Here is a 25331-nt window from a genome sequence, read left to right as displayed (position 1 = left end):
AAAACTCTACAGGCTGGGCGTCACTTTGAAGACTACAGTTGCTTTTCCTATGCTCAGGGACTTCTCCCTCCTACTTCTTATAGAGGCATAAACCACCCAAAGGGGATGGGCAGAAAGCAGGAGCATAAATAGGCTTAGATTTTTATCAGTAAATGTCGATAAAATGTCAATTTCATGGTACGCACACAAACGGATGAAAAAATATTTCCATTGCTGCTAATTAAAATATTCAGAGATGCAAAGTAAGAAATTAGTTTGACTTAACCCTAAAATTTTTATATATGCGGTTGACAGTTTGTGTTTTAATGCTTATAAACTTTAATTGTCTGACCCGCCCCCATTGTGTGCCCCTCCACTGGCCTCTGCTCTGACTGGAGTTTCAGGAGGGACTATGCATCCTGCACCTACCCAAGAGAAGTTCAGTCTGTACCACCTCGTGCTCAAATATGTGCATAGCTGAGCTACCAGTGAGGACGTTAAACACGCCCTCCATTCTGAAGGGGGGTAATTAGGTTAGATGGGGTGAGTTTCTCCCAGGAAACATAGCACTGCTGTTGTGTCTCAGAAATTGCATCTAGTTTTTATTTTGTTCTCTCTACACCAATGTCAAGCTTTTGAAGAAAATCAGTGATCATGATTTATTTCCTTTCTTGCAGGTGATTTTACTGTCACTGTGCATGTTGATCCTCCAATTGCCTTGGTTGGACAAGCTGTGATGTTGTCCTGCAATCTCATAGGCCACAACCCCGCTAACGTTCAAGTGCATTGGTATAAATGGAAAAGGAGCAAAAATACAACATTATATTTTTACAATAGCACAGAAAAAGGGACTGAGCTGGGCCGGGCTGGGGACCGGCACAGGATCAAAGGACGATATGAGAATGGAGTGGTTAGCATGAAGCTCTTTCCAGGGCAAGTAGAAGATAGTGGTCAGCACGTGTGTGCGGTGACAAGCGATGGTGTCTATCAAGAAGCTATCGCCCAGGTGACTGTTGCAGGTAAGCATGGAGATGTTGATAGAAAAGTGTTGCTGGCAGGGAACAATGTCGCACTGATCACAGTGGTGCTGATTCTCCATTGCCTTGCACTGTGTGTAGCAGCTGCATTTCCATTTAATCCTTTCCTCCCAACAGGGAGGGTTCATCAACTGGCAGGGGAAGGAGAAACACCCACTTGTTTGCCACGTTATGGGAAGTGGGCAGGGGAAGTGATGGACTGGGAGTCAGAGAAGATTCAACATTTTGGAGTCCATCTCGCACAGTGTATTCAAATTATACCCAGTGTATGCACACAACATGGATACCTCATGTACATTTTTCTCTGGCTTTTTGCTAGTGGCATGTGCAATCCTCATCCACCTGCATTGTGTGTGCTGCTGTTGTACAATAGCAATAAAATGAATAAAGCGCAGGGGCAAAGCTGGGCCATCAGCTCCCATCACACGCATATGCACCCAGGCAGTACATTACAGAGTCCTGCAGAGCGGTGAGGTCACTGTCCACCTGTGGTTTGTACACACTGCATCTGATTCTCAGTTACCCGAAGGCCCTTTTACGTGGAAATGAACCACTGCCATTACCCCTTGTACAGAGAAGGTTCTCCTTGGCCAGTGTAGAGCTGATGTAAGGGCTCTGTGGTGGCCTTGCTTCCGGATGTGGTGTAAGAGGCATGTCAGGGTTGTGGGAGAGAGGGAGCAGGCTAAGGGCTCGTAGGGGTATGGCTGGAGCTCACTGTGCTTTGGCTATGCTCTGCTTCCCAGGGCTCATAGGGGACCATGGGAAGCAAAGTGTAAGTTAGAATAGCCCTAAGGCTGCTCTGACTTACAATGGGCCCGAGCGAGGTCCCTGAATGACCCAAAATATGGGGAGCACAAAGATAGCTCTCCCCTTTTCTGAAAACACTGTTTCCTTACTGATCTGCTACCATCCCAAAAGTGAAGCTGTCGCATACATACAATGTCGTCATGTCTACATACAGTTTCGGATCAGCTTGTGAAGTGTTTGGTGATCTCTTGAGGTGGAAATCTCTCTGTATGAGTTTAAGATACCTGGAAATGCAAAATTATAGTTCAGTGTAGATTCAATAGGACATGGCGGCTGTAATGATAGTGGTGATCATTCATCATTAACACTCTTTGTTTGGTTTGTTAGCTAGTTCTTCAGCCTGTTTAACATTTTCTGAAATTGGTTTTCACTGTAGGTTTTGGCTCTGCACCTCGCCTAACTATAGACCATCAGCAGAATAATTCAGTCACTCTGAGGTGTACGTCCCAAGGGTGGTACCCACAACCTGAAGTATGCTGGACTGACAGCACAGGACAAAACATAACTGCTATGGCTGAAACAAGAATCCAAAAAGATGTGACAGATCTGTATCAAATCCACAGTACGCTCAGGGTCGCAGATACTGCTTCTGACACTATCTCATGCACTATAAGAAACCCCTTGCTGAAGAGGCACCGCAAAAAAGTTATTGCAATTTCAGGTAAGAGATGCAGTACTGTCAAAGCAAATATTCCTGCTCTTACTTACGAAATCGGGCGAAACGCACCTGCCTTGTGGCCAACCATGTCATTCAAAGCTTGCCTACATGGAGCACCAACACGCATTATTGGGGTGCGATTTCTAAAGTGCATCAATGGGTTGCACGTTAATTCATCCATGTAGACACCTCAGCTGGTGCTGACTAAAGTTTCCCTGGTGTGCTTTACCGTATTATTGTTTGAAACAGTAATATGGTAAATCACACTAGGGAACTTTTAGTGTGCATCATCAAGGTCTACACAGACCAATTAATGCACAACATATCGGTGCACTTTATTCGTCACACTTCTGTCATGCCCATTACCCCACTGTGTAGACAAGCCTTTGGTGCAGCATCGTGAAGACCTGTACAACTCAGCATTTCTTTTTAAATACTATTCTTGAGTTCACCACAGATGTAAAAGACAGTAGAACTCCGATTCTCTTTTCACTTATCTGTGTGTATATTAGGAGTGACCCCCTGAAGATAATGAATTTACACTATTGTAAAAACAGCATAAATAAGAGGAGAATTAGGGCTACCTCTTTTTCACGCTCTCTCTTGCACATTAATATGAGGCATTATGTGCTGCTGGTGCAAATATAACCCCCTGAACATTTTTCAGGTTTCTTTGATGTGGAGGCAGAACATGACGTCGTTACTGCTGGAATTGGAGAAAACGCCATTCTTCCCTGCCGGCTGATTACAAAACATCTGCCCCCTAGCATGGAGCTGCAATGGAGGAAAGTTGGACCTGGAAGGGATAAGACAATCTATTTCTACCTCTATGATGAAAGCAGCCCCCTGGTTAATTCTTATCCACATGATGACAAATGCGCAATGGGTTATTTGTCTCCAAATGGAGTCAACAGCAGAGAATGGCACAGGAAAGAATATGGAAAAAAGGCAGAAGTTTTTAAAGGAAAGGAGTTTGGGAAAGGAAATATTTCTCTGAAACTGAACAATATTCAGGTGGAAGACGAAGGGAAATACGTATGTTCTGCCACAGCCAACTCATTTCACAGAGATATCATCATTGACGTCTTGGTTATAGGTAAGAAAAGCCTAGAATTGGAGAAAGCAGATTTAACAAAACTCTATTATTCTGTCTCCCCAGGAGCCAGTTCAGGCTTGTCCCTTCTCCACAGCACATTTTATTTGATTATTATTTTATTGTTTTAAAACTCCTAAATGGTGGCATTTCCACTTCTTCCATTGGGTAGCTATTAGATCAGGGATGGGCAAACTATGGCCCGCGGGCCACACTCTGCCCGGGGGCCCTTCCTGCCCGGCCCCTGAGCTCCCGGCCGGGGAGGCTCCACCCGGCCCCTCCCCGGCTGTCCCCCCTCCCCTGGAGCCACGCTGCCGCGCGGTCAGCACTCTGGCCCGCTGCTCCTGCCTGGCAGGCTCCAGGGGGCCTGAGTTCCTGCTGTTCTGAGTGGCCTGGTAAGGGGATGGGGCTGCGAGCTCCAGCGGGCAGCGCGTCTGGCTCTGGTGGGCCACACGGCCGCCAGACATGCTGCTCTGAGTGGCCCTGTAAGGGGTTGGGGAGCGGGGTGGGGGTTATCTATTGCCGGGGGAGGGATAGCTCAGTGGTTTGAGCATTGGCCCCCTAAACCCAGGGTTGTGAGTTCAATCCCTGAGGGGGCCATTTAGGGATCTAGGGAGTTGGGGTTGGTCCTGCTTTGAGCAAGGGGTTGGACTAGATGACCTCCTGAGGTCCCTTCTGACCCTGATATTCTATGATTCTATGATAAGGGGCAGGGAGACCCGGGGGTCTGTCAGGGAGTGGGTGTGTGCAACGATAGGGGTCAGGGGGTAGGGGGAGGAGTCTGGGGGGGCAGTTAGGGTGGGGGGTCTCAGGAGGGGGCTGTCATGGGGACAAGGAGTAGGAGGGATGGTTAGGGATGGGTGGGTCTCTGGAGGGGGCGGTCAGGGGACAAGGAGCGGGGGGGGGGTTGGATGGGTTGGGGTTTCTGAGGGGGGCAGGAAGTGGGTGGGGGTCAGATAGGGGGCAGGGCCAGCTGTTTGGGGAGGCACAGCCTTCCGTACCCTGCCCTCCATACAATTTTGCAACCCCAATGTGGCCCTCAGGCCAAAAAGTTTGCCCACGCCTAAATTAGATGGTCTAATGCATGTCACTGTGAGATCAGTTTCCTGATTTCAAATTGTCTGTTGTTAGCAGACATACCAATAATAATCACTCTCTCCTTTATTTGCCTTTAAAATGCCAGTTCTTGGAGCTGTATTGTTAAATCTATCTTCTAAAAATTAAAGTGATGTTAGAGTGTAATTTAAACTACTTTTTAATACGCCTTTCTGAAGCACTGTTAATTTTACAACAGAGTTTGTTAGTATCCTAAGAACAGGAGAACCTTCAGCCATAACAACATAGAATAAAAGAAATGTAGGGCTGGAAGGGACCTCAAGAACTTTGTGAGAGTTTATTATTACAATAATAATAATTTGTTAACAACAGAGAAAAGATGTTTTTTCTTTCCACGCTGAGGTTGAAAAAAATACATTTTATTTCATGAGGTAAAATGATTTAGGATCTTGAGTCCCATTTTCAAAAGTTACTGAGTTGTTGTCTATACAGAAGCATTCTGGAAAATGAATTCGACTTAACTGAAGTTTGAATGTAAAGTGGATTAGTTAAATTTCATTAAGCCCCTGTGTGGACATCCTTATTCAGATTTTAAATTGCCTGAATTCAATCTGTGAACTAAGCTAAATCAAATTAAGGCCACTTTAATTCTGAATAATTTCTGAAAAACATGTGTTTATTGTGGTTTAACTAATAAATTTGAATAGTTGATTCAGATTAACTTTCTTGAGTTTCCCCATGCAGACAAGTCCTTAGATACTTTGGAGAAAGTCCAGTTAACCTTCCAGGAAACTTAGGTTAGGCCTACACTACAGATCTATGTCAGTATACCTATGTCACACAGGGGTATGAAAAATCCACACCCCTGAGCAATGTGAGCCAATAGGGGGAGGCTTGTGAGACAGAACATTAAACTGCGTGGAAGCTGGATTCAGACTACAGAACTCAATCCTGCACAAAACCAGAATGGTCCAAACTTCTCAGGTTTCCCAGCTACATTCAAAACCCACCTCTTTGATTCTACTTTTCCCAGTTGCTCCCAACCCCTGCATATTTAGTGTCACGTACCTGATAATGTCATGAAAGTTTTAGCAGAAAAAATAAAGTACAATTTTTTCTTGGTTTGAAAAATAAGCATTTTGAGGTCATTGTAACAGTTCATGTTCAGAAGCAAATGAGTAAGTCTGCACCGGCTTTATGTCCTTTACATTCAGATACATGAGAAAAATGTACCCCTTCATGTAACATGTGCTGACCCTGTGCCTCTTTCACGGAACAAATTCATGAAGAAATTAAGGTTCCATTTAAGTACAGAATCACATAGGGGCAGAGTGACGGTGTCAGAAAAATTGAGCACCACTTATTCCAAGACACGAGACTTCCTTCACTGAATTCAGTGTCATCTTCCATTGGCTACACTGGGAACAGTACTGGGCCCCTAATTTGAAAGCAATGAAGTAAATATATTGAAAAGTGTTCCTTTTGTTTTTCTTTTGCAGCCCAACTCAAGGAGGAAAAGGGTAAGTTGGCTTCTGCAGTTTGGAAGGGGAAAGGTCAGTGATTTTCCCATTCAGAGAAGGGAGGTCAGGACCTTTCTCCTTTTGCCGTGAGTGGGAGTTGAGTGAGTTTTGCAATTGTGAGTGAGGAGAATCTGGATATTTTTTACTGTCAGGTTGTACATCTGGTTGGTCAGGGCTGGGGTGTCAGACTGGGGCTGATCAGAGAAAAGAAATGTTCATTCACCCAATGTTAAGCAATAACAAAGATGAGTGCCTGGTATTAAATGAGGATATTGATATAATAGGCATCATAGAAACTTGGTGGAATGAGGATAATCAATGGGACACAGTAATACCAGGGTACAAAATATATCGGAAGGACAGAACAGGTCGTGCTGGTGGGGGAGTGGCACTATATGTGAATGAAAGTGTAGAATGAAATGAAGTAAAAATCTTAAATGACCCAAACTGTACCATAGAATCTCTATGGATAATAATTCCATGCTTTAATAATAAGAATATAGCAGTAGGGATATATTACTGACCACCTGACCGGGGGGGAAATAGCTCATGGTTTGAGCATTGCCCTGCTAAACTCAGGGTTGTGAGTTCAGTCCTTGAGGGGGCCATTTAGGGATTTGGGGCAAAAATTGGGATTGGTCCTGCTTTGAGCAGGGGGTTGGACTAGATGACCTCCTGAGGTCCCTTCCAACCCTGATATTCTATGATTCTATGATGATAGTGACTGTGAAATGCCCAGAGAGATTAGAATGACTATTAAAATAAAAAACTCAATAATAATGGGGGATTTCAACTATCCCCATATTGACTGGATACAGATCACCTCAGGACAGGATGCAGAGATAAAGTTTCTTGACACCTTAAATGACTGCTTCTTGGAGCAGCTAGTCCTGGAACCCACAAGAGGGGAGGCAATTCTTGATTTAGTCCAAAGTGGAACACAGGATCAGGTCCAAGAGGTGAATATAGCTGGACCGATTGGTAATAGTGACCATAATATGATTAAATTTAACATCCCTGTGGCAGGGAAAACACCACAGGAGCCCAAAACTGTAGCATTTAATTTCAGAAAGGGGAACTACACAGAAATGAGGAATTTAGTAAAACAAAAATTAAAGGTTGTAGTGCCAAAAGTGAAATCCCTGCAAGCTGCATGGAAACTTTTTAAAGACACCATAATAGAGGCTTAAATTAAATGTATACCTCAAATTAAAAAACGTAGCCAGAGAACCAAAAAAGAGCCACCATGTCTAAACAACAAAGTAAAAGAAGCAGTGAGAGGCAAAAAGGCATCCTTTAAAAAGTGGAAATTAAATCCTCGTGAGGAAAATAGAAAGGAGCATAAACTCTGGCAAATGAAGTGTAAAAATACAATTAGGAAGGCCAAAAAAGAATTTGAAGAACAGCTAGTCAAAGACTCAAAAAGTAATAGCAAATTTTTTTTAGTACATCAGAAACAGGAAGCCTGCTAAAAAACCAGTGGGGCCAATGGATGATCAAGATGCTAAAGGAGCACTCAAGGACGATAAGGCCAGTGCAGAGGAACTAAATGAATTGTTTGCATCGGTTTTCATGGTTGAGGATGTGATGGAGATTCCCAAACCTGAGCCGTTCTTTTTAGGTGACAAATCTGAAGAACTGTCCCAGATTGAGGTGTCATTAGAGGAGGTTTTGGAACAAATTGATAAACTAAACAGTAATAAGTCACCAGGACAAGATGGTATTCACCCAAGAGTTCTGAAGGAACTCAGATGTGAAATTGCAGAACTACTTACTGTAGTTTGTAACCTATTATTTAAATCAGCTTCTGTACCAAATGACTGGAGGATAGCTAATGTGATGCCAATTTTTAAAAAGGTCTCCAGAGGTGACCCTGGCAATTACAGGCCTGACTTCAGTACCGGGCAAACTGGTTGAAACTATAGTAAAGAACAGAGTTGTCAGACACTTAGATGAGCATAATTTGCTGGGGAATAGTCAACATGTTTTTTGTAAAGGGAAATCATACCTCACCAATCTACTAGAATCTTTTGAGGGGGTCAACAAGCATGTGGACAAGGGCGATCCAGTGGATATAGTATATTTAGATTTTCAGAAAGCCTTTGGTAAGGTCCCTCACCAAAGACTTTTAAGCAAAGTGAGCGGTCATGGGATAAGAGGGAAGGTGCTCTCATGGATTGGTAACTGGTTAAAAGATAGGAAACAAAGGGTAGGAATAAATGGTCAGTTTTCAGAATGGAGAGAGGTAAATAGTGGTATCCCCCAGGGATTTGTACTAGGACCAGTCCTATTCAGCATATTCATAAATGATCTGGAAAAAGGGGTAAATGGTGAGGTAGCAAAATTTGCAGATGATACAAAACTACTCAAGATCATTAAGTCCCAGGCAGACTGCAAAGAGCTACAAAAGGATCTCTCAGAACTGGGTGACTGGGCAACAACATGGCAGATGAAATTCAGTGTTGATAAATGCAAAGTAATGCACATTGGAAAACATAATCCCAACTATACATATATAACGCTCGGGTCTAAATTAGCTGTTACCACTCAAGAACGAGATCTTGGAGTCATTGTGGATAGTTCTCTGAAAACATCCACTCAATGTGCAGTGACGGTCAAAAATGCGAACAGAATGTTGGGAATCATTAAGAAAGGGATAGATAATAAGACAGAAAATATCATATTGCCTCTATACAAATCCATGGTACGCCTATCTATTGAATACTGCATGCATATGGTCGCCCCATCTCAAAAAAGATATATTGGAACTGGAAAAGTTTCAGAAAAGGGCAACAAAAATTATTAGGGTACAGAACAGCTTCCATATGAGAAGAGATTAATAAGACTGGGACTTTTCAGCTTGGAAAGAGACAACTAAGGGGGGATATGATTGAGGTCTAAAAAATCATGAATGGTGTGGAGAAAGTAGATAAGGAAGTGTTATTTACTCCGTCTCATAACACAAGAGCTAGGAAATGAAATTAATAGGCAGCAGGTTTAAAACAAACAATAGGAAGTATTTCTTCATACAACGCACAGTCAACCTGTGGAACTCCTTGCCAGAGGACGTTGTGAAAGCCAAGACTATAAGAGGGTTCAAAAAACAACTGGATAAATTAATGGAGGATAGCTCCATCAATGGCTGTTAGCCAGGATGGACAGGAATGGTGTCCCTAGCCTCTGTTTGCCAGAAGCTGGGAATGGGTGACAGAGGATGGATCACTTGATGATGATTACCTGTTCTGTTCATTCCCTCTGTGGCACCTGGAATTGGCCACTGTCGGACAACAGGATACTGGGCTAGATGGGCCTTTTGTGTGACCCAGTCTGGCCGTTCTTATATTCTGAAGACAAATATGTGACAAGTGGAGGTGTATGTCCTTTTGGAATAATAGAAGATGAGGGTCCTGGCCTTCCCTGCCCTTGGCACTAGGGTGCTGAGGGTGCTGTCCCCCTACATGCCTGGAATCTCCAGGAGGAGCTGTTAATCTCTTGAGGCATAATCCCACCCAGAGCTCCGCAGGGCGGTACAGTTTAGCAATCCACTCACCTTTCCTGACACACACATAGGCCGATCCCACACACATTGTCTGTGATGGGAATAGGTACAATTTCTGTCTCAGCAAAGCCGTATCCCTTTGCTTGGAGCTCACACAAGCCCTTCAGGAGGAAAGTGTTCGCTAGGCCCCAGGCCAAAGGGCATGGGGATGATATTAGTTAGGACGATAGAGGTTATATTAGCTCTGTATTTCGCTGTGTTGCTGGAATAGTATGTGCAGTTCTGGTGTCCCCCACTGCAGAAAGAAGTTGTCAAACTGGAGACGGTTCAGAGAACAGCACCAGAATGATTAAAGGATTAGATAACATGTTATAGTGAGAGATTCAAAGAGCTCAATCTATTTAGTTTAACAAAGAGAAGGGGTGACTTGATTGCACTCTATATGTATGTACATAGAGGACAAATATGTGATAATGGGCTCTTTAGTCTAGCAGAGAATGGTCTAGCAAAATCCAATGGCTGGAACTGACCAATATTTATGCTAATCAACAGAGAAAGGATCTCATTCATCCTCTTCAATTCATAAGTCAATGGACATTCACTGAACTGTTTTCTTCTTCTCCCCATTTTTCTTTTGCAGAGGAACTCCAGGAGCAAATGGGTGAGTTTGCCAACTGTACTCAATACTTACAGTCCACTGACTAAACTTTGTGTGCCCTGTATGGTTTTCAACAACTTCAGCTGCAGAAGGGATGCTCTCATTGCATGCCCCATGCATCTGGGAAGTGGAGGGTCTGTGTAGATTACTCTGGAATCCTGGTATGTCAGCGAGCTGAGACCTCATCAGCACTTTGCAAAGAAAGTCAAGGGGTCGGGGTTCAAGGGCAGTCGGGCAGGAGAGAAAAAACATCTACACGCTGCAGGAACTGAACATATGCACTGAATGGAAAAGCTCTGGATGGGGAGTGTGGCAGGACCGAGTTGCTTGTACTGTGCCTGACCTTGTAGTAGCTGAGAACAAATAAGTACATAGAGAACAAATATGTGATAATGGGCTCTTTAGTCTAGCAGAGAATGGTCTAGGAAAATCCAATGGCTGGAAATTGAAATTAGGAAAGTAAGACTAGAAATAAGGCATACATTTTTAAGCATGAGGATGATTAAACATTGTAAAAATGTAACATGGGTTCTGGTGGATCCTCCATCACTGGACATTTTTGAAATCAAGGTTGTATGTTCTTTGTAAAGGATGTGCTCTAATGCAAACATGAATTGTTTGGGGAAAGTTCTCTGGCCCATGTTGTAGAGGCCTTAGACAGTATGATGTTCATTGTGTGGTTACTTGGTCACTCAGAGCTATTCGCCGATAAACACAGCTTTTGATATTTTTTACTTGGAGGGTGGTGAAGCACTGAAATGGGTTACCTAGGGAGGTGGTGGAATCTGCATCCTTGGAGGTATATAAGGCCCAGCTTGAGAAAGCCCTGGCTGTGATAATTTAACTGGTGCTGGTCCTGTTTTGAGCAAGGGTTTGGGCTAGATGACCTCCTGAAGTCTCTTTGAACCCTAATCTTCTATGATTCTATGCTTCTGTGCACTATTAGTTACCTTTGTTCTTCGCCATATTATTATAAAAGGTGATATTGTTTCTTTAAAGATTTTTTTTCTTGTTTAGGAGACTTGGAAAAGAGAAGAAGTAAGTCTTTTTCTTTTTCTTTTGTGTATTCTACTGCTCTGTAGGAATCTTGTGGAATGAAAAGAAAATTCATTGAGTTATTAGGCCTCACCCCACTTTCCTGTTTTTGATAGAGTAGATTACGAGGCTAATTTTGTCAATAACATATTTGAGCACTTGCTGGTTCTGAGCAGTGCTGCTCATACATTGCCAAAATTGAAATAGACTCACCCGCTAGTTGTTTGTATTCTCCAAGAACCATAACACTCTTGCAGAGACACGGTAGGAAAGGCCACGTACACACTGAAAGGACTCTGCATTGAACCGCAAATGGAATGCAGTTCATGATGTAAATGGTGTTACTGCTCCTTTCACAGCAGAACCCATACTGGCAGAAGAGCATAGTGTGTCATATTCACCTTTTCTAATTAGTTGTCGCCATGAAGTTTTTTCTTCAATTGATCAAAGCAAGAATATCATCTTCTCTAGCTACTACGTAGCAGGATAGGAATGGGGCTAGCCCACGGATTGAAGAGGTAGGTCACTACCATGGCCAATATTCATGCTAATCGACAAAGAAAGGATCTCATTCACCCTCTTCAATTCATAAGTCAATGGACATTTACTGAACTGTTTTCTTCTTCTCCCCATTTTTCTTTTGCAGAGGAACTCCAGGAGCAAATGGGTGAGTTTGCCTACTTTACTTAATACTTACAGTCCACTGACCAAACTTTGTGTGCCCTGCATGGGTTCCAAAAATTTCAACTGCAGAAGGGATGCTCTCATTGCATGCCCCTTGCATCAGGGAAGTGGAGGGTCTGTGCAGATTACTCTGGAATCCTGGTATGTCAGTGAGCTGAGACCTCACCAGCACTTTGCAAAGAAAGTGAGAGGGGTCGGGGTTCAAGGGCAGTTGCGCATGTGAGAAAAAACATCCACGCGCTACAGGAACTGAACTTATGCACTGAATGGAAAAGCTCTGGATGGGGAGTGTGGCAGGACTGAGTTGCTCGTGCTGTGCCTGACCTTGTAGTAGCTGAAGCCATGCGGACACTCCACCCAGTTGAGGCCTGAGGTACCTCCCGGATTGCAAACATAAGGTAGGGTAGTAGGGAGTCCCAATCCTTCCCGTCCCGAGCTACCTTATCATTGCTTTGAGGGTTCGGTTAACCCTTTCTACCAGCCCATGGGTCTGTGGATGATAGAAGGAAGTTCTCAGGGTATGTATATGGAGTAGCGTACAGAGGTCCTTCATTAGCTTTGACATAAATGGGGTACCTTGGTCTGTTAATATCTCCTTTGGTAGCCCCACTCGGACAAAGATCCCCACCAACTCTTTAGCTATCGTTTTAAAGGCCGTGTTCCGCAGGGGTACGGCTTCTGGGTAGCGAGTAGCATAATCCAAAACAACAAGTATATATTGGTGGCCCCGGGCTGTCTTCTCCAGGGGTCCCACTAGGTCCATGGCTATTTGCACGAAGGGGACCTCTATGATGGGAAGGGGTACCAAAGGTGCCCTCAAGTGGGGACGGGGACTGTGCAGCTGACACTCCGGGCAGGACGCACAGTACCTCCGCACTTCTTCATGTACTCCGGGCCAGAAGAATCATCGCAGGACTCGTGCCAGGGTCTTCTCTACCCTGAAATGCCCCCCACAAAGATGACTATGGACCAGACTTAATACAGCATTCTGGTATTTTTGAGGTACTAGAATCTGCTGTACCTTCTGCCCCTGTACTGGTGTAACCTGGTATAAGAGAGTCTTCTTCATTATGAAGTAGGGTCCTGGTCCCTGGGTTTTTCCTTCCACGGGGACCCCATCTATTTCGGTCACCTCCTTCCTGATGTTGTCATACCTTGGGTCTTCAGGCTGGTCCTTTCCAAAATTTCCTCTCCCAGGGCTAATCTGCCTGAGATGTAGGGGGCCAGTCTCTGTTGCTTCTACTGGTTCAGAGGCGTTAGGGTGTGGGTCAGACTCGGGTACTTCTCCTTCCTGGGTGGCATCCTTTTCAGCTGCTCGGATCTGCCTACCTCCGAGAGCAACCCTCTGGCTTTGGGCCAGTATTCGGGTTCCCAAGGCCTTAGCTGCCCTTCTTTCCCGTTTCGTCTTTCTACGCTGTCTGGGAGCGGAGAAGAAATCTGGGGATATTTCAGAGAAGGTTGGAGGTTGACAGTCTACTGTGGATGCCTCACTACTTTCAGGGCTTCCCCCTTTCTCCAATTCCCCTGCCGAGAGTAAGTCTTCAAACCCTGGGAAGTCCCTTCCTATGAGCACCGGGTATGGGAGTTTAGGGACTACACCTGCTACTACCTCAGTAGTGTTCCCCTGAAACTCAATTTTTACTGGGATGGTGGGGTAATAACCAACTGTCCCATGGACACATGTTATCCCCGTATGCTTAGCCCACAGTAGCTGACTACACTTCACGAGCTTCCCCGAGACATGCATGATAGCACTCCTCGAATCAACCAGTGCTGTGGTCTCTACCCCATTTAGCTTCACTGGTCTGGTGTACCTATGTGGAGTTAGTGAGACCCCCACAAGGTGGATTAGGGAGCATGTGTCTGCCCAGTTCCCCAGGTTACACTGCATAGGCTCCTCGGCATTGGGACACTGTGCAGCCATGTGTCCCCACTCCCCGCAGGCATAACGTCTGTATGGAGCCCTAGGTTTTCCCCGGTCTCTTGGTTTGGGCAGTTTAACATCACGATCCTCTTTCCCCTCAGTGCTCCAACTCTCTGTGGCTTCTGGTGGGCCTTCAGCCCCTCTCTTTTACCCCCTGGGCTCTCCTGGTGGCCCAGTCACCCGAGCTCTAGGGCTTGGTGCTGCTAGTTTAACCCGGGGTGCTTTTTCCTTAACTGGTCGGGTCAGCTCCCTTGCCGTCCTTCGCCTTTCTACCAGCACGACAACCTCGTTGTAGGTGGAGGGTTCATTCTGGCTTTCCCAGGCGCGAAGGTCTGGCAGTAGTCCTCTCATGTACCGGTCGATGAGCAGAACCTCTAGTATCTCCTCCGGACTCCGGGACTCAGTTCATAACCCCTTTTGTGCAAGATGGATGTGGTCATATAATTGGGACCATGGGGTTTTGTTTTCCTGGTACCTCCACTCATGATATCGCTGGGCCCGCACTGCGGTCGTTACCCCAGATCCGCCAGGATCTCTGCTTTCAGCTGGGGGGTAGTCTGCCGCAGCCTCTTCAGGCAAATCATAGGAGGCCTTCTGGGCCTCCCCACACAGGGATGGCGCGAGGATGCCAGACCACTGTTCTCGGGGCCAAACCTCCTGCAGGGCATTCCTCTCAAAGGCCAGGAGGTATGCCTCTACATCATCCTCCTGCGTCATTTTCTGCAGCCAATTGCTGGCCCACATGATCTGCGTCCCATCATGGCCGCAGTTCAGCTCTGTAAGGGCGTTTACCTGGTTTACCAGTTCCTGAAACACAGCCCGGTCTTGAGCAGCCTGGTCCATCAGCAGGCGATTAGTCTCTTGCTGCAGCCTCACTGCCTCCTGTTGGGCGGCTGCCTGGACACTGGGAGCCTCATGCTGGGCAGTTGTGGCTTGTATCAGTGCCTGCACTACGTCCTCCATTGTGGTGAGGGAAAAAAAAACCCTCTCCCTTTTTTTTTCCCCAAACACCCTCCTTCTGCTGTGCTGTGCACACCAGATCCTACTTCTGACACCAGTTGTGACAAAGTTCCTCCTCTACCTCGGTGGGTCTTGCGCTTATTGGCAGATTTTTTCACCTTAGAGCTTCACGGCAGTCCTCAGTTTGGCCGTTTTTGTGAACCCGCAGTCCAGGTCAACTCCTCCTGTGTCTGACCAGGAGTTGGGAGGTTTGGGGGGAACCCGGGCCCACCCTCTACTCCGGGTTCCAGCCCAGGGCCCTGTGGAATGCAGCTGTCTAGAGTGCCTCCTGGAACAGCTGTGCGACAGCTACAACTCCCTGGGCTACTTCCCCATGGCCTCCTCCCAACACCTTCTTTATCCTCACCATAGGACCTTCCTCCTGGTGTCTGACAATGCTTGTACTCCTCAGTCCTCCAACAGTATGTGTTCTCACTCTCAGCTTCTAGCGCCTCTCGCTCCCAGCTCCTTGCATGCACCACAGACTGAAGTGAACTCCTTTTTAAACCCAGGTGCCCTGATTAGCCTGCCTTAATTGATTCTAGCAGCTTCTTGATTGGCTGCAGGTGTTCTAATCAGCCTGTCTGTCTTAATTGTCTCCAGAAAGTTCCTGATGGTTCTGGAAACTTCCCTGTTCCCTGAGCCAGGGAAAAGGGACCTACTTAACCTTGGGCTATTATATCTGCCTTCTGTTATTCTCCTGTAGCCATCTGGCCCGACCCTGTCACAGTAGATAGAGAACAAATATGTGATAATGCGCTCTTTAGTCTAGCAGAGAATGGTCGAGCAAAATCCAATGGCTGGAAATTGAAATTAAGAAAGTCAGACTAGAAATAAGGGTAAATTTTTAAGAGTGAGGGTGATTAGGCGTTGGAATAATTTACAAGGGGTTGCGGTGGATGCTCCATCACTGGAAATTTTTCAAATCAAGTTTGTAGCTGCGTTTGTTCTTGGCCTTATTATTACAAAGGCTGCTATTGTTATCTTTAAATATATTTTTTCTTTTTTAGGAGACTTGGAAAAGAGAAAAAGTAAGTCTGTGACCTGTTTCTTCCATGTGCTCTACTGTTGTGTAGGAGTCTTCTAGAATGAAAAGAAAAATCATTGATTTATTAGACCTCACCCCACTTTCCTGTTTTTGATAGAGTAGATTACGAGGCTAATTTTGTCAATAACATATATGAGCACTTGCTGGTTCTCAGCAGTGCTGCTCATACATTGCTGAAATTGAAATAGACTCACCCACTAGTTGTTTGTATTCTCCAAGAACTATAACACTCTTGCAGAGACACGGTAGGAAAGGCCACGTACACACTGAAAGGACTCTGCATTGAATCAGCAAATGGAAGGCAGCTCATGATGTAAATGGTGTTACTGCTCCTTTCATAGCAGAACCCATACTGGCAGAGGAGCGTAGTGTGTCATATTCACCTTTTGCTAATTAGTTGTCGCCATGAAGTTTTTTCTTCAATTGATCAAAGCAAGAATATCATCTTCTCTATCTACTCCATAGCGGAATAGGTATGGGGCTAGCCCATGGATTGAAGAGGTAGGTCACTACCATGGCCAATATTTATGCTAATCAACAAAGAAAGGATCTCATTCACCCTCTTCAATCCATAAGTCAATGGACATTCACTGAACTGTTTTCTTCTTCTCCCCATTTTTCTTTTGCAGCGGAAGTCCAGGAGGAAATGGGTGAGTTTGCCTACTTTACTTAATACTTACAGTCCACTGACTAAACTTCGTGTGCCCTGTATTGGTTCCAACAATTTCAGCTGCAGAAGGGATGCTCTCATTGCATGCCCCGTGCATCTGGGCAGTGGAGGGTCTGTGCAGATTACTCTGGAATCCTGGTATGTCAGCGAGCTGAGACCTCATCAGCACTTTGCAAAGAAAGTCAGAGGGGGTCGGGGTTCAAGGGCAGTCGGGCAGGAGAGAAAAAACATCTACATGCTACAGGAACTGAACATATCCACTGAATGGAAAAGCTCTGGATGGGGAGTGTGGCAGGACCGAGTTGCTCGTGCTGTGACTGACCTTGTAGTAGCTGAAGCCATGCGGACACTCCACCCTGTGCGTCAGGGATGGAGGGAGAATTGTCTGCCCGAAAGAGCTTCCCCCAAACTCAGAACCCACATCCTGTGCAGAGCCCCCAGTGTTGGATCTTTGACATTCCCCCTGCAAAGAAAGTGCTGATAGTCACACAGGGATGTTTGAGCAGGAAATAGACCCTAGATATTCTGTCTTCCGGTCCAGTGTATTCACGATGACAGCAAGGTGATGGCAGAAACTTTCCATGGGAATGTGTTTATTTCAGGGAGAAAAAGGCTTTTTGGATGAAAAAAAGAGACACAAAAGCATCTCCGTAGAGTCAAAAGTTTCTATTTCCTCCATATTAAAATGTACTGTTCTGAATTTTCACTTAGAAATGAAGGAGACATTGTTAAGGTTTGATTCAGTCACCCAGTTCTGTGGGGGCAGTGTAGGCAGAGGTGCCAACATTTTGATTTCCTTGATGGTGCTTGACCACCTGTCTGCCCAGGCCCTGCCCCTACTATACCCCTTCCCTCCAGGCCCCACCCCTTCCCTGCCTCTTCCCGCTCCCACTCCGCCTCTTTCTGCCCCGTTCCACCGTCTCTCCCAAGAGCGCCCTGCGCTTGTTCCGCCTCTTCCTGTCCATGCTCCTCCCCCCTGAGCACCTCCTGCCCTCTGCAGAACAGCTGATCAGTGTGGGCAGGAGGTGCTGCGGTGGAGGGGAAGGAGCTGATTGGCCGGACCAGCTGGTGAGTGCTGAGCACCCATGCTTTTATTCCATGGGTGCTCCAGTCCTGGAGCACTGATGAAGTCGTCACCATGGAGGCTGTTGAGAGGAAAGAAATGTTCATTAACCCAGTTTTCAGAAAAAAAGACAAATAGGACATATGTGAGCCTGTATCTCATTTCACAAACAATGGCATGATGGCAAGAATGAGTTTGCTTTGATTTCTGAGATGATCACACAGAGTGGGATTTGATCAGGGAAATATTTAGCAGCTTGTTCTACACTGCACCCAGGAAATCACAGTAAGTCTTAAACATCTCTGTGGGGTTTCATACAGTGCCCCGAGGGGGAACTCTTGATATTGAAAGACAGAGTATCCCCTTGGATGGGAAAGTTCTTCTGGGAACTTCAGGGGTCTTTAATTGCATCCCGCATCAGTGAGGGGGGTTCTCCCCTCACACAGCAGAATTCAGCACATGCTGGAATAGCCACAAAGTCCAGGAGTCTGACAGATACCAGCTCTCATGCTCAGAGGTCTTGTGACTTTCTGCCAGAAGAGTTTCCTGGATGCCCCTGTCCCTGGCAGCAGTGTGCTGAGGGTGCTGTCCCCGTGCATGCCTGAGCTCTCCAGTAAGAGCTGTTAACCCCTTTATATACAATCCCACCTACTGTTCCCCAGGGTGATATCATTCAAGAACCCACTCACCATTTCTGTCCCATGACTGGGCCAGTCAGACACAGATTGTCTGTGATCTGAACAGGTGCAATTTCTTTCTCAGCATGGCTGTACCCTTTTCCTTGAACCTCACAAAACCCCTTCAGTAGGAATGGGTTGGGTAGGCAGAGGGCCAGAGGGCATGGGGATGATCTTAAATAGGACTCTGAAGGTTATATTAGTTCTGTCTTTGGCTCTGCCACTGGAATACTGTGTCCATTTCTGGTGTCCCCAATTTCTCATCATCTTCATTAGACGACGCAGTGATGCCAACTCCAACCCCCCAGCATCTGCTAATTTAATGGACATGGGCTTCTTATTTTCATATCCCACACCAAACTCTCTGGTGGTCAATGCGGTGAATGAAATGGGGAGACAACATCACTCCAAAATGACTCCCAGTGTTGAAGAGTGGAAGAGGATAGATGTCTCAATGGCAATTCTAAAATTCAGAATTTCCCATTATGAGGCTTTGTCAATAGCAACATCAGTGGTTATGAGATGGAGTTCATGGCCACACCTGTTGGGATTCCTGAAGGAAGTGCAGGCCGCAGTAGAGGATGTGCCATTCAAAAGCTCCAAACCATTTGCCAACTGGATTGATGAATCCCTCTATTCCCTAAAAGATTCAAAAGCAACATTGAGATCACTCAGCATTTATACACAGCACAGAAGAAAAGACCAGGTAGATATCACCCTGCCCCAAGAGCTTGACCTCTGGCTGTCCTAACTCAACGACACTCCGACCTGCAGTGGAGATAACAGAGACCTCCTTCTAAACGTAGACAGGCCCCATCACAATCATCTACATCTCATGACCTACCTCAAAACTGCAGTTTTGAGAACTTGGTTGAGTCCCCGAGACACTTCCACCTAGACCATGTGCTGCCACCCTCAGAAACTCTTCATCAATTTGCTGACCATCTGACCCCATTCTACCCAACATGGCGGAATGTCACCTCAGACAAGTGGGCGTTGGAATTCATCAGCAACGGAAACCCGATTCCATATCTATCCTTCCTGCCTATCCCGCCACCCGTCCCTCTTCAGGGACATTTCTCACTGTAGTGAGGTGGTGTGGTTCCCCGCCACTCCTGAGAGAGACGAGTACCTCCGGACACCAGAGTGGGCAGAGGCAGGCAGCTCTGAGCCCATCCCTCATTGGGTCAGGCGTTGCCCTGGAAGTATAAAAGCTCGACCTCAGAGCTCACTGAGAGAGCAGCTGCCGGGGAGGCCAGATGCCTCCAGCCTAGCTTGCGACTGGGAAACCCCAGTGGCCCGTGGTAAACCTGAGGACTGGCCCGACCTGCCCCACGCCAGCTACCAGGAGGAGTTACCGAGTCTACCCCTCGCCAGCTGTCCCGAGGAACCCATGGTGCTGGACCCCCGTGAGGACACCACCCCGACCCAGGTACCTCCAGAGGGGGAGTCTGGCAGTAGCCCGGGGGCAGCTGACCCTAGTCTGGCTGCAGCATGGCCAGAACCCATGTCAGTGTGTAGCGGCTGGGATTCCCCGATACAGCAGCGGGTCGTCTGCTGCTGCTAGGGCCCCGGGCTGGGACACAGTGGAGTGGGAGGGCCTGGGTCTCCCCTGCCACCCAAACTCGCGGGTGGCAGCCTCCCCCTCTCCCTGGGCCTTTGTAACCAAGGGCCTCGCTTGCTGCTTATGTACTGTTGTTGCTCAGCCCCTGCCTGAGGGCCTGAGAGCCTGACTCACCCTTGCCCTGCCCTGACCTCGGGCCTGGGCTCACTGTGTTTGTTTATGCTGTCACAAGGGCCCCTGAGGAAGACCCCCGCCGCAGAACTAATTCCCACAAGACCTCTTGCTGTGTTTAGTGAGGCGGTGTGGTTCCCCGCTGCCCCGGAGAGAGACAAGCCCCGGCTCACCTCTCTACATGTGGTGGAGAATGTGGGCACAATCCCTCGACCCCTGTGAGAAGGGGTCTGGTGGGGGCACGCACCCCAGAAAGAGCCATGGATGTGGACAAACTTATCAAGCTCCTGACAGAGAGCCAGGAGCGGCAACAGGCCGCCCAGCAGCAGCAGCTGATTTGGGACCTGCGGGTTCAGCACCAGGAACACCAACGACAACGCATATAGCAGCTCGCGATGGCACTGCCTTGCCCCGCGGAGCCCCAGCCAGGAGATGCAGCCGGGTCACCCCGCACCACTGCGCCGCTGCGGCTAACCAAGATGGGACCTGATGATGGCCCCGAGGCCTTTTTAGTAACTTTTGAAAGGGTGACACTGGTTGCAGGGTGTTAGGATATAGATATTCAGGTCTGTCTGTAAAGGCCTATACTCCAAGAATTTAGATGTATTCTTTAGATGTATTGAAGTGTTCTCCGACTGGCTTATGAATGTTATAATTCTTGACATCTGATTTGTGTCCATTTATTCTTTTACGTAGAGATTGGACACAAATCAGATGTCAAGAATTATAACATTCATAAACCAGTCGGAGAACACTTCAATCTCTCTGGTCACGCAATCACAGACATGAAGGTCGCTATCTTACAACAAAAAAACTTCAAATCCAGACTCCAGCGAGAAACTGCTGAATTGGAATTCATTTGCAAATTGGATACTATTAATTTAGGCTTAAATAGAGACTGGGAGTGGCTAAGTCATTATGCAAGGTAGCCTATTTCCCCTTGTTTTTTTCTACCCCCCCGCCCCCCGACGTTCTGGTTAAACTTGGATTTATGCTGGAAATGGCCCACCTTGATTATCATGCACATTGTAAGGAGAGTGGTCACTTTGGATGAGCTATTACCAGCAGGAGAGTGAGTTTGTGTGTGTATGGGGTGGGGGGGTGAGAAAACCTGTATTTATGCTGGAAATGGCCCACCTTGATTATCATGCACATTGTAGGGAGAGTGGTCACTTTGGATAAGCTATTACCAGCAGGAGAGTGAGTTTGTGTGTGTGGTTTTTGGAGGGGGGTGGGGGGGTGAGAAAACCTGGATTTGTGCTGAAAATGGCCCACCTTGATTATCATAAACATTTTAAAGAGAGTGGTCACTTTGGATGGGCTATTACCAGCAGGAGAGTGAGTTTGTGTGTGGGGGGCGGAGGGTGAGAAAACCTGGATTTGTGCTGGAAATGGCCCAACTTGATGATCACTTTAGATAAGCTATTACCAGCAGGAGAGTGGGGTGGGAGGAGGTATTGTTTCATGGTCTCTGTGTATATAATGTCTTCTGCAGTTTCCACAGTATGCATCCGATGAAGTGAGCTGTAGCTCACGAAAGCTCATGCTCAAATAAATTGGTTAGTCTCTAAGGTGCCACAAGTACTCCTTTTCTTTTTGCGAATACAGACTAACACGGCTGTTAACTCTGAAACTTCTCTTACTGTGACAGTCTGAGGCCCTGTGCTTAGGCTAACGGCTTTGGCTAAGCAGTAGAGGCAGCCATAAGCTAGGAAGCGAACAGTCACATCCTCACATTCCAAACTAGTCACATTGAAAGAAGGTGCTATGTGGCTGTTAGGAATACAATCCTGTCCTGATAATTCCCATCACCTCCAGAGAAAGAGAAGTACCTAGAAAATGTAAAAGGAAACTTAGTCTGATAGCATCCTGTCTGGCAAGAACTCACTTATCCATAGCTGGGATGTGAAATCCTCACTTTTGTATTGTCTTGTCATTATAGTTCCCACTTTGCTGTTGTTTGTCTGTATAGTCTCGGTCTGGTTCTGTGATTGTTCCCGTCTGCTGTATAATTAATTTTGCTGGGTGTAAACTAATTAAGGTGGTGGGATATAATTGGTTACATAATCATGTTACAATGTGTTAGGATTGGTTAGTTAAATTTCAGGAAAATGATTTGCTAAGGTATAGCAAAGCAGAACTCAAGTTTTACTATGTAGCCTGCAGTCAATCAGGAAGTGAGTGGGTGTGTGTGTGTGTGTGGGGGAAAATGGGAACAGGGAATGTGGGTAAGAAAATTGGAATAATGTTTTGCTAAAGAGGGGAAATGGGAACAGGGAATGGGGGGGGGTAAGGAAATTGGAATAATGTTTTGCTAAGGGCAGGAATGGGAACAGGGACACAGGTGTAAGGCTCTGTGGTGTCAGAGCTGGGAAGGGGGACACTAAGGAAGGAAACTAGAATCATGCTTGCTGGAAGTTCACCCCAATAAACATCGAATTGTTTGCACCTTTGGACTTCGGGTATTGTTGCTCTCTGTTCATGCGAGAAGGACCAGGGAAGTAAGTGGGTGAAGGAATAAGCCCCCTAACACAGGGTGGGCCCCTGACCAATGGGCCACTCTCTTGGCCCTGTGCTTGACCAGGACAGCCCAAACGGCGTACAGAGGGCTGTCTACAGAGGATGCAAGGGATTATAGCCAGGTAAAGACAGTGATCCTGGATGCCTTGGACCTTAGCCCGGAAAACTTTCAGCAGCAGTTCCGGAGCCAGACCTACCCCACAGGCACCAGACCCCGGCTGGTGGCCCAAGAGCTGAAGGAAGCATGCAAGCATAGGTGGCGAGTTATATGGGCTCATGGTGCCCGGGCTTCAGCAATATTCAGGGTCTGGGGGCCTGGCTTCACCAATGTTTGGGGCCGGGTCTCTCTCCCGGCCCCACCTGTCACCCCCATGCACCTCCCCCAAGTGTCCCCTGGCCCCCACTTGCTGCCCTGGCGCACCTTCCCGGGGCCCCAGAGTGGAGTGTCCCCGTCTCGCCCCTGAAGCTCCAGGCTGCCTCCCTGCATCAACTGCCGCCGCAGGGTCCTAGCCCCCCATCAATTACTGCCAGGGCAGGCTGACCCTGAGCCTGCCCTTCCCCCTCAGACCCTTTCATTTTCCAGTGGGGCCCCCTCCCGCAGTCACCACTCCTGCCCCACGCTGGACAAGGGGCAGCCCCAACCCCCCACCCCCCAGTGTGGCTACAGTGAGGGGCAGCAGCAGGGGAGGAGGTGCACATGTGATGGCAGCCCCCCGCAACACCCACCACAGGGGAGGCGAGGGGGCTTTCTGTACCTGAGAGGGGCCCTAGGAGCACGTGCAGTGACAGTGGTGCGAGGTGATTGTGGTGCAGGGGGGCCCTCCCGCGGAGCTCGTTGCTGCCTGTGGGGAGAGGGCTGGGGGGAATCCTCCTCTCTGGCCCTTGCCCCAGGGCAGCCTGTCTGCACCCCAACTCCTCATCCCCAGCCCTGTCCCACCCCAGAGCCGTCACCCCCTTAACCCCAACCCTCTGCCCTAGCCCTTAGCCCCCTCCCACATCCCAAACCCCTCATCCACTGCCCTCACTCCTGCACCACAGACCTCTGCTTGAGCCCCCCCCACACCTGAAACCCCTCATCACCAGACCCACCCCAGAGCCCTCACACATTTACATTATTTTAAAAAATATACAGTAACTCCTCACTTAACGTTGTAGTTATGTTCCTGAAAACTATTACTTTAAGTGAAATGATGTTAAGTGAATCTAATTCCCGAAGGGGATTCCCAGAGGGGGACACCCTGACAACAGCACCCCTCTTCCTCCTTCCCACCCCTGCTCTTAGGGTGACCAGACAGCAAGTGTGAAAAATCAGGACAGAGGGTTGGGGGTAATAGGAGCCTATATATGAAAAAGACCCTAAAATCAGGACTGTCCCTATAAAATCAGGACATCTGGTCACGCTACCCCCACCAGCTAGCTCCAACGGGCTGCTCTTTCTGCAAGCAGTGGACAAAGCAGGTGGCTGCCAAACAATGTTATAAGGGTGCATTGGGCAACTTTAAATGAGCCTGTTCTCTAATTCAGAGGTTTTCAAACTCTGGTCTCAGAGTAACAGCCGTGTTAGTCTGTATTCGCAAAAAGAAAAGGAGTACTTGTGGCACCTTAGAGACTAACCAATTTATTTGAGCATAAGCATCCGATGAAGTGAGCTGTAGCTCACGAAAGCTTATGCTCAAATAAATTGGTTAGTCTCTAAGGTGCCACAAAAACTCTGGTCTGTGGACCACCAGTGGTCTGTGAGCTCCATTCAGGTGGTCTGCGGATAGTTCCCTCTAAGGTGAACTTCTGGGCGGCTGCACACGAGAGAATGAAGGGCTACCCACCTAATTAGTGGAGCTGCACAGGCGTGGCTCCTCTAATTAGGTGCCTGGACCCTGGAGACGATGCACGTGTAAGGGGAGGTGGTGGCCTTGGGGGAAATAAGGGGTAGGTGGGAGGGGGCAGTGGGGTGAGAAGAAGGGATGGGGGGAATTTGGGACATGCAGGGCTACGGCTGCCAGAGAAAGAGGCTCCAGGGCTCTGGCTTCCCAGCTTCAGCTCTGTGGCTGCTGTGGCAGGGGAGAGACCCCCCCTCCTTTCCAGCCAGAGTTCAGGGGCTGCTGCAGTGGGGGAGAGAGGGAGAGACCCCCTCTTCTTTCTAGTCCCAGCTTGGGGGCTGCTGAGGCAGGGGAGAGAGGGAGAGACCCCCCCCCCCTCCTTCCCAGCCCCAGCTTGGGGGCTGCTGCCGTGGGGGAGAGAGGGAGAGACCAGCCAGAGGGAGAGACCCCCCCCTCCTTTCCAGCCAGAGCGCAGGGTCTCCTGCGGTCAGGGAGAGAGGGAGAGACCCCCCCCTTCTTCCCAGCCCCAGCTTGGGGGCTGCTGCCGTGGGGGAGAGAGGGAGAGACCCCCCTCTTCTTTCTAGTCCCAGCTTGGGGGCTGCTGAGGCAGGGGAGAGAGGGAGAGACCCCCCCGCTCCTTCCCAGCCCCAGCTTGGGGGCTGCTGCCGTGGGGGAGAGAGGGAGAGACCAGCCAGAGGGAGAGACCCCCCCTCCTTTCCAGCCAGAGCGCAGGGTCTCCTGCGGTCAGGGAGAGAGGGAGAGACCCCCCCCTCCTTCCCAGCCCCAGCTTGGGGGCTGCTGCCGTGGGGGAGAGAGGGCACATTCATCACATTAGAAAGGTTAAGACTATTG

General features: G+C 47.8%; 2 protein-coding genes across 2 annotated transcripts in view; one reads left to right on the top strand and one right to left on the bottom strand.

The window, feature by feature from the left end:
- THAP7 (THAP domain containing 7) overlaps positions 1-17577 on the bottom strand; it is a 91940-nt gene extending 74363 nt beyond the window's left edge. Inside the window, exon 1 of the mRNA XM_073322099.1 lies at positions 17574-17577. The gene's annotated coding sequence lies outside the window, so the exon portion shown is untranslated. The remainder of the gene's footprint in view (positions 1-17573) is intronic.
- On the top strand, positions 236-12032 carry LOC140901861 (butyrophilin-like protein 10). Its single transcript, XM_073321286.1, has 7 exons — positions 236-242; positions 657-998; positions 2200-2484; positions 3149-3577; positions 6130-6150; positions 10290-10310; positions 11989-12032. The coding sequence occupies exons 1-7, from the start codon at positions 236-238 to the stop codon at positions 12030-12032; spliced, it is 1149 nt and encodes a 382-aa protein (XP_073177387.1).
- Positions 17578-25331: the final 7754 nt, after the last annotated feature.

Source organism: Lepidochelys kempii, chromosome 23 (assembly GCF_965140265.1).
Source record: "Lepidochelys kempii isolate rLepKem1 chromosome 23, rLepKem1.hap2, whole genome shotgun sequence".
In the NCBI taxonomy this organism is placed as follows: domain Eukaryota; kingdom Metazoa; phylum Chordata; order Testudines; family Cheloniidae; genus Lepidochelys; species Lepidochelys kempii.
This window is presented reverse-complemented; position numbering and strand designations above follow the sequence as displayed.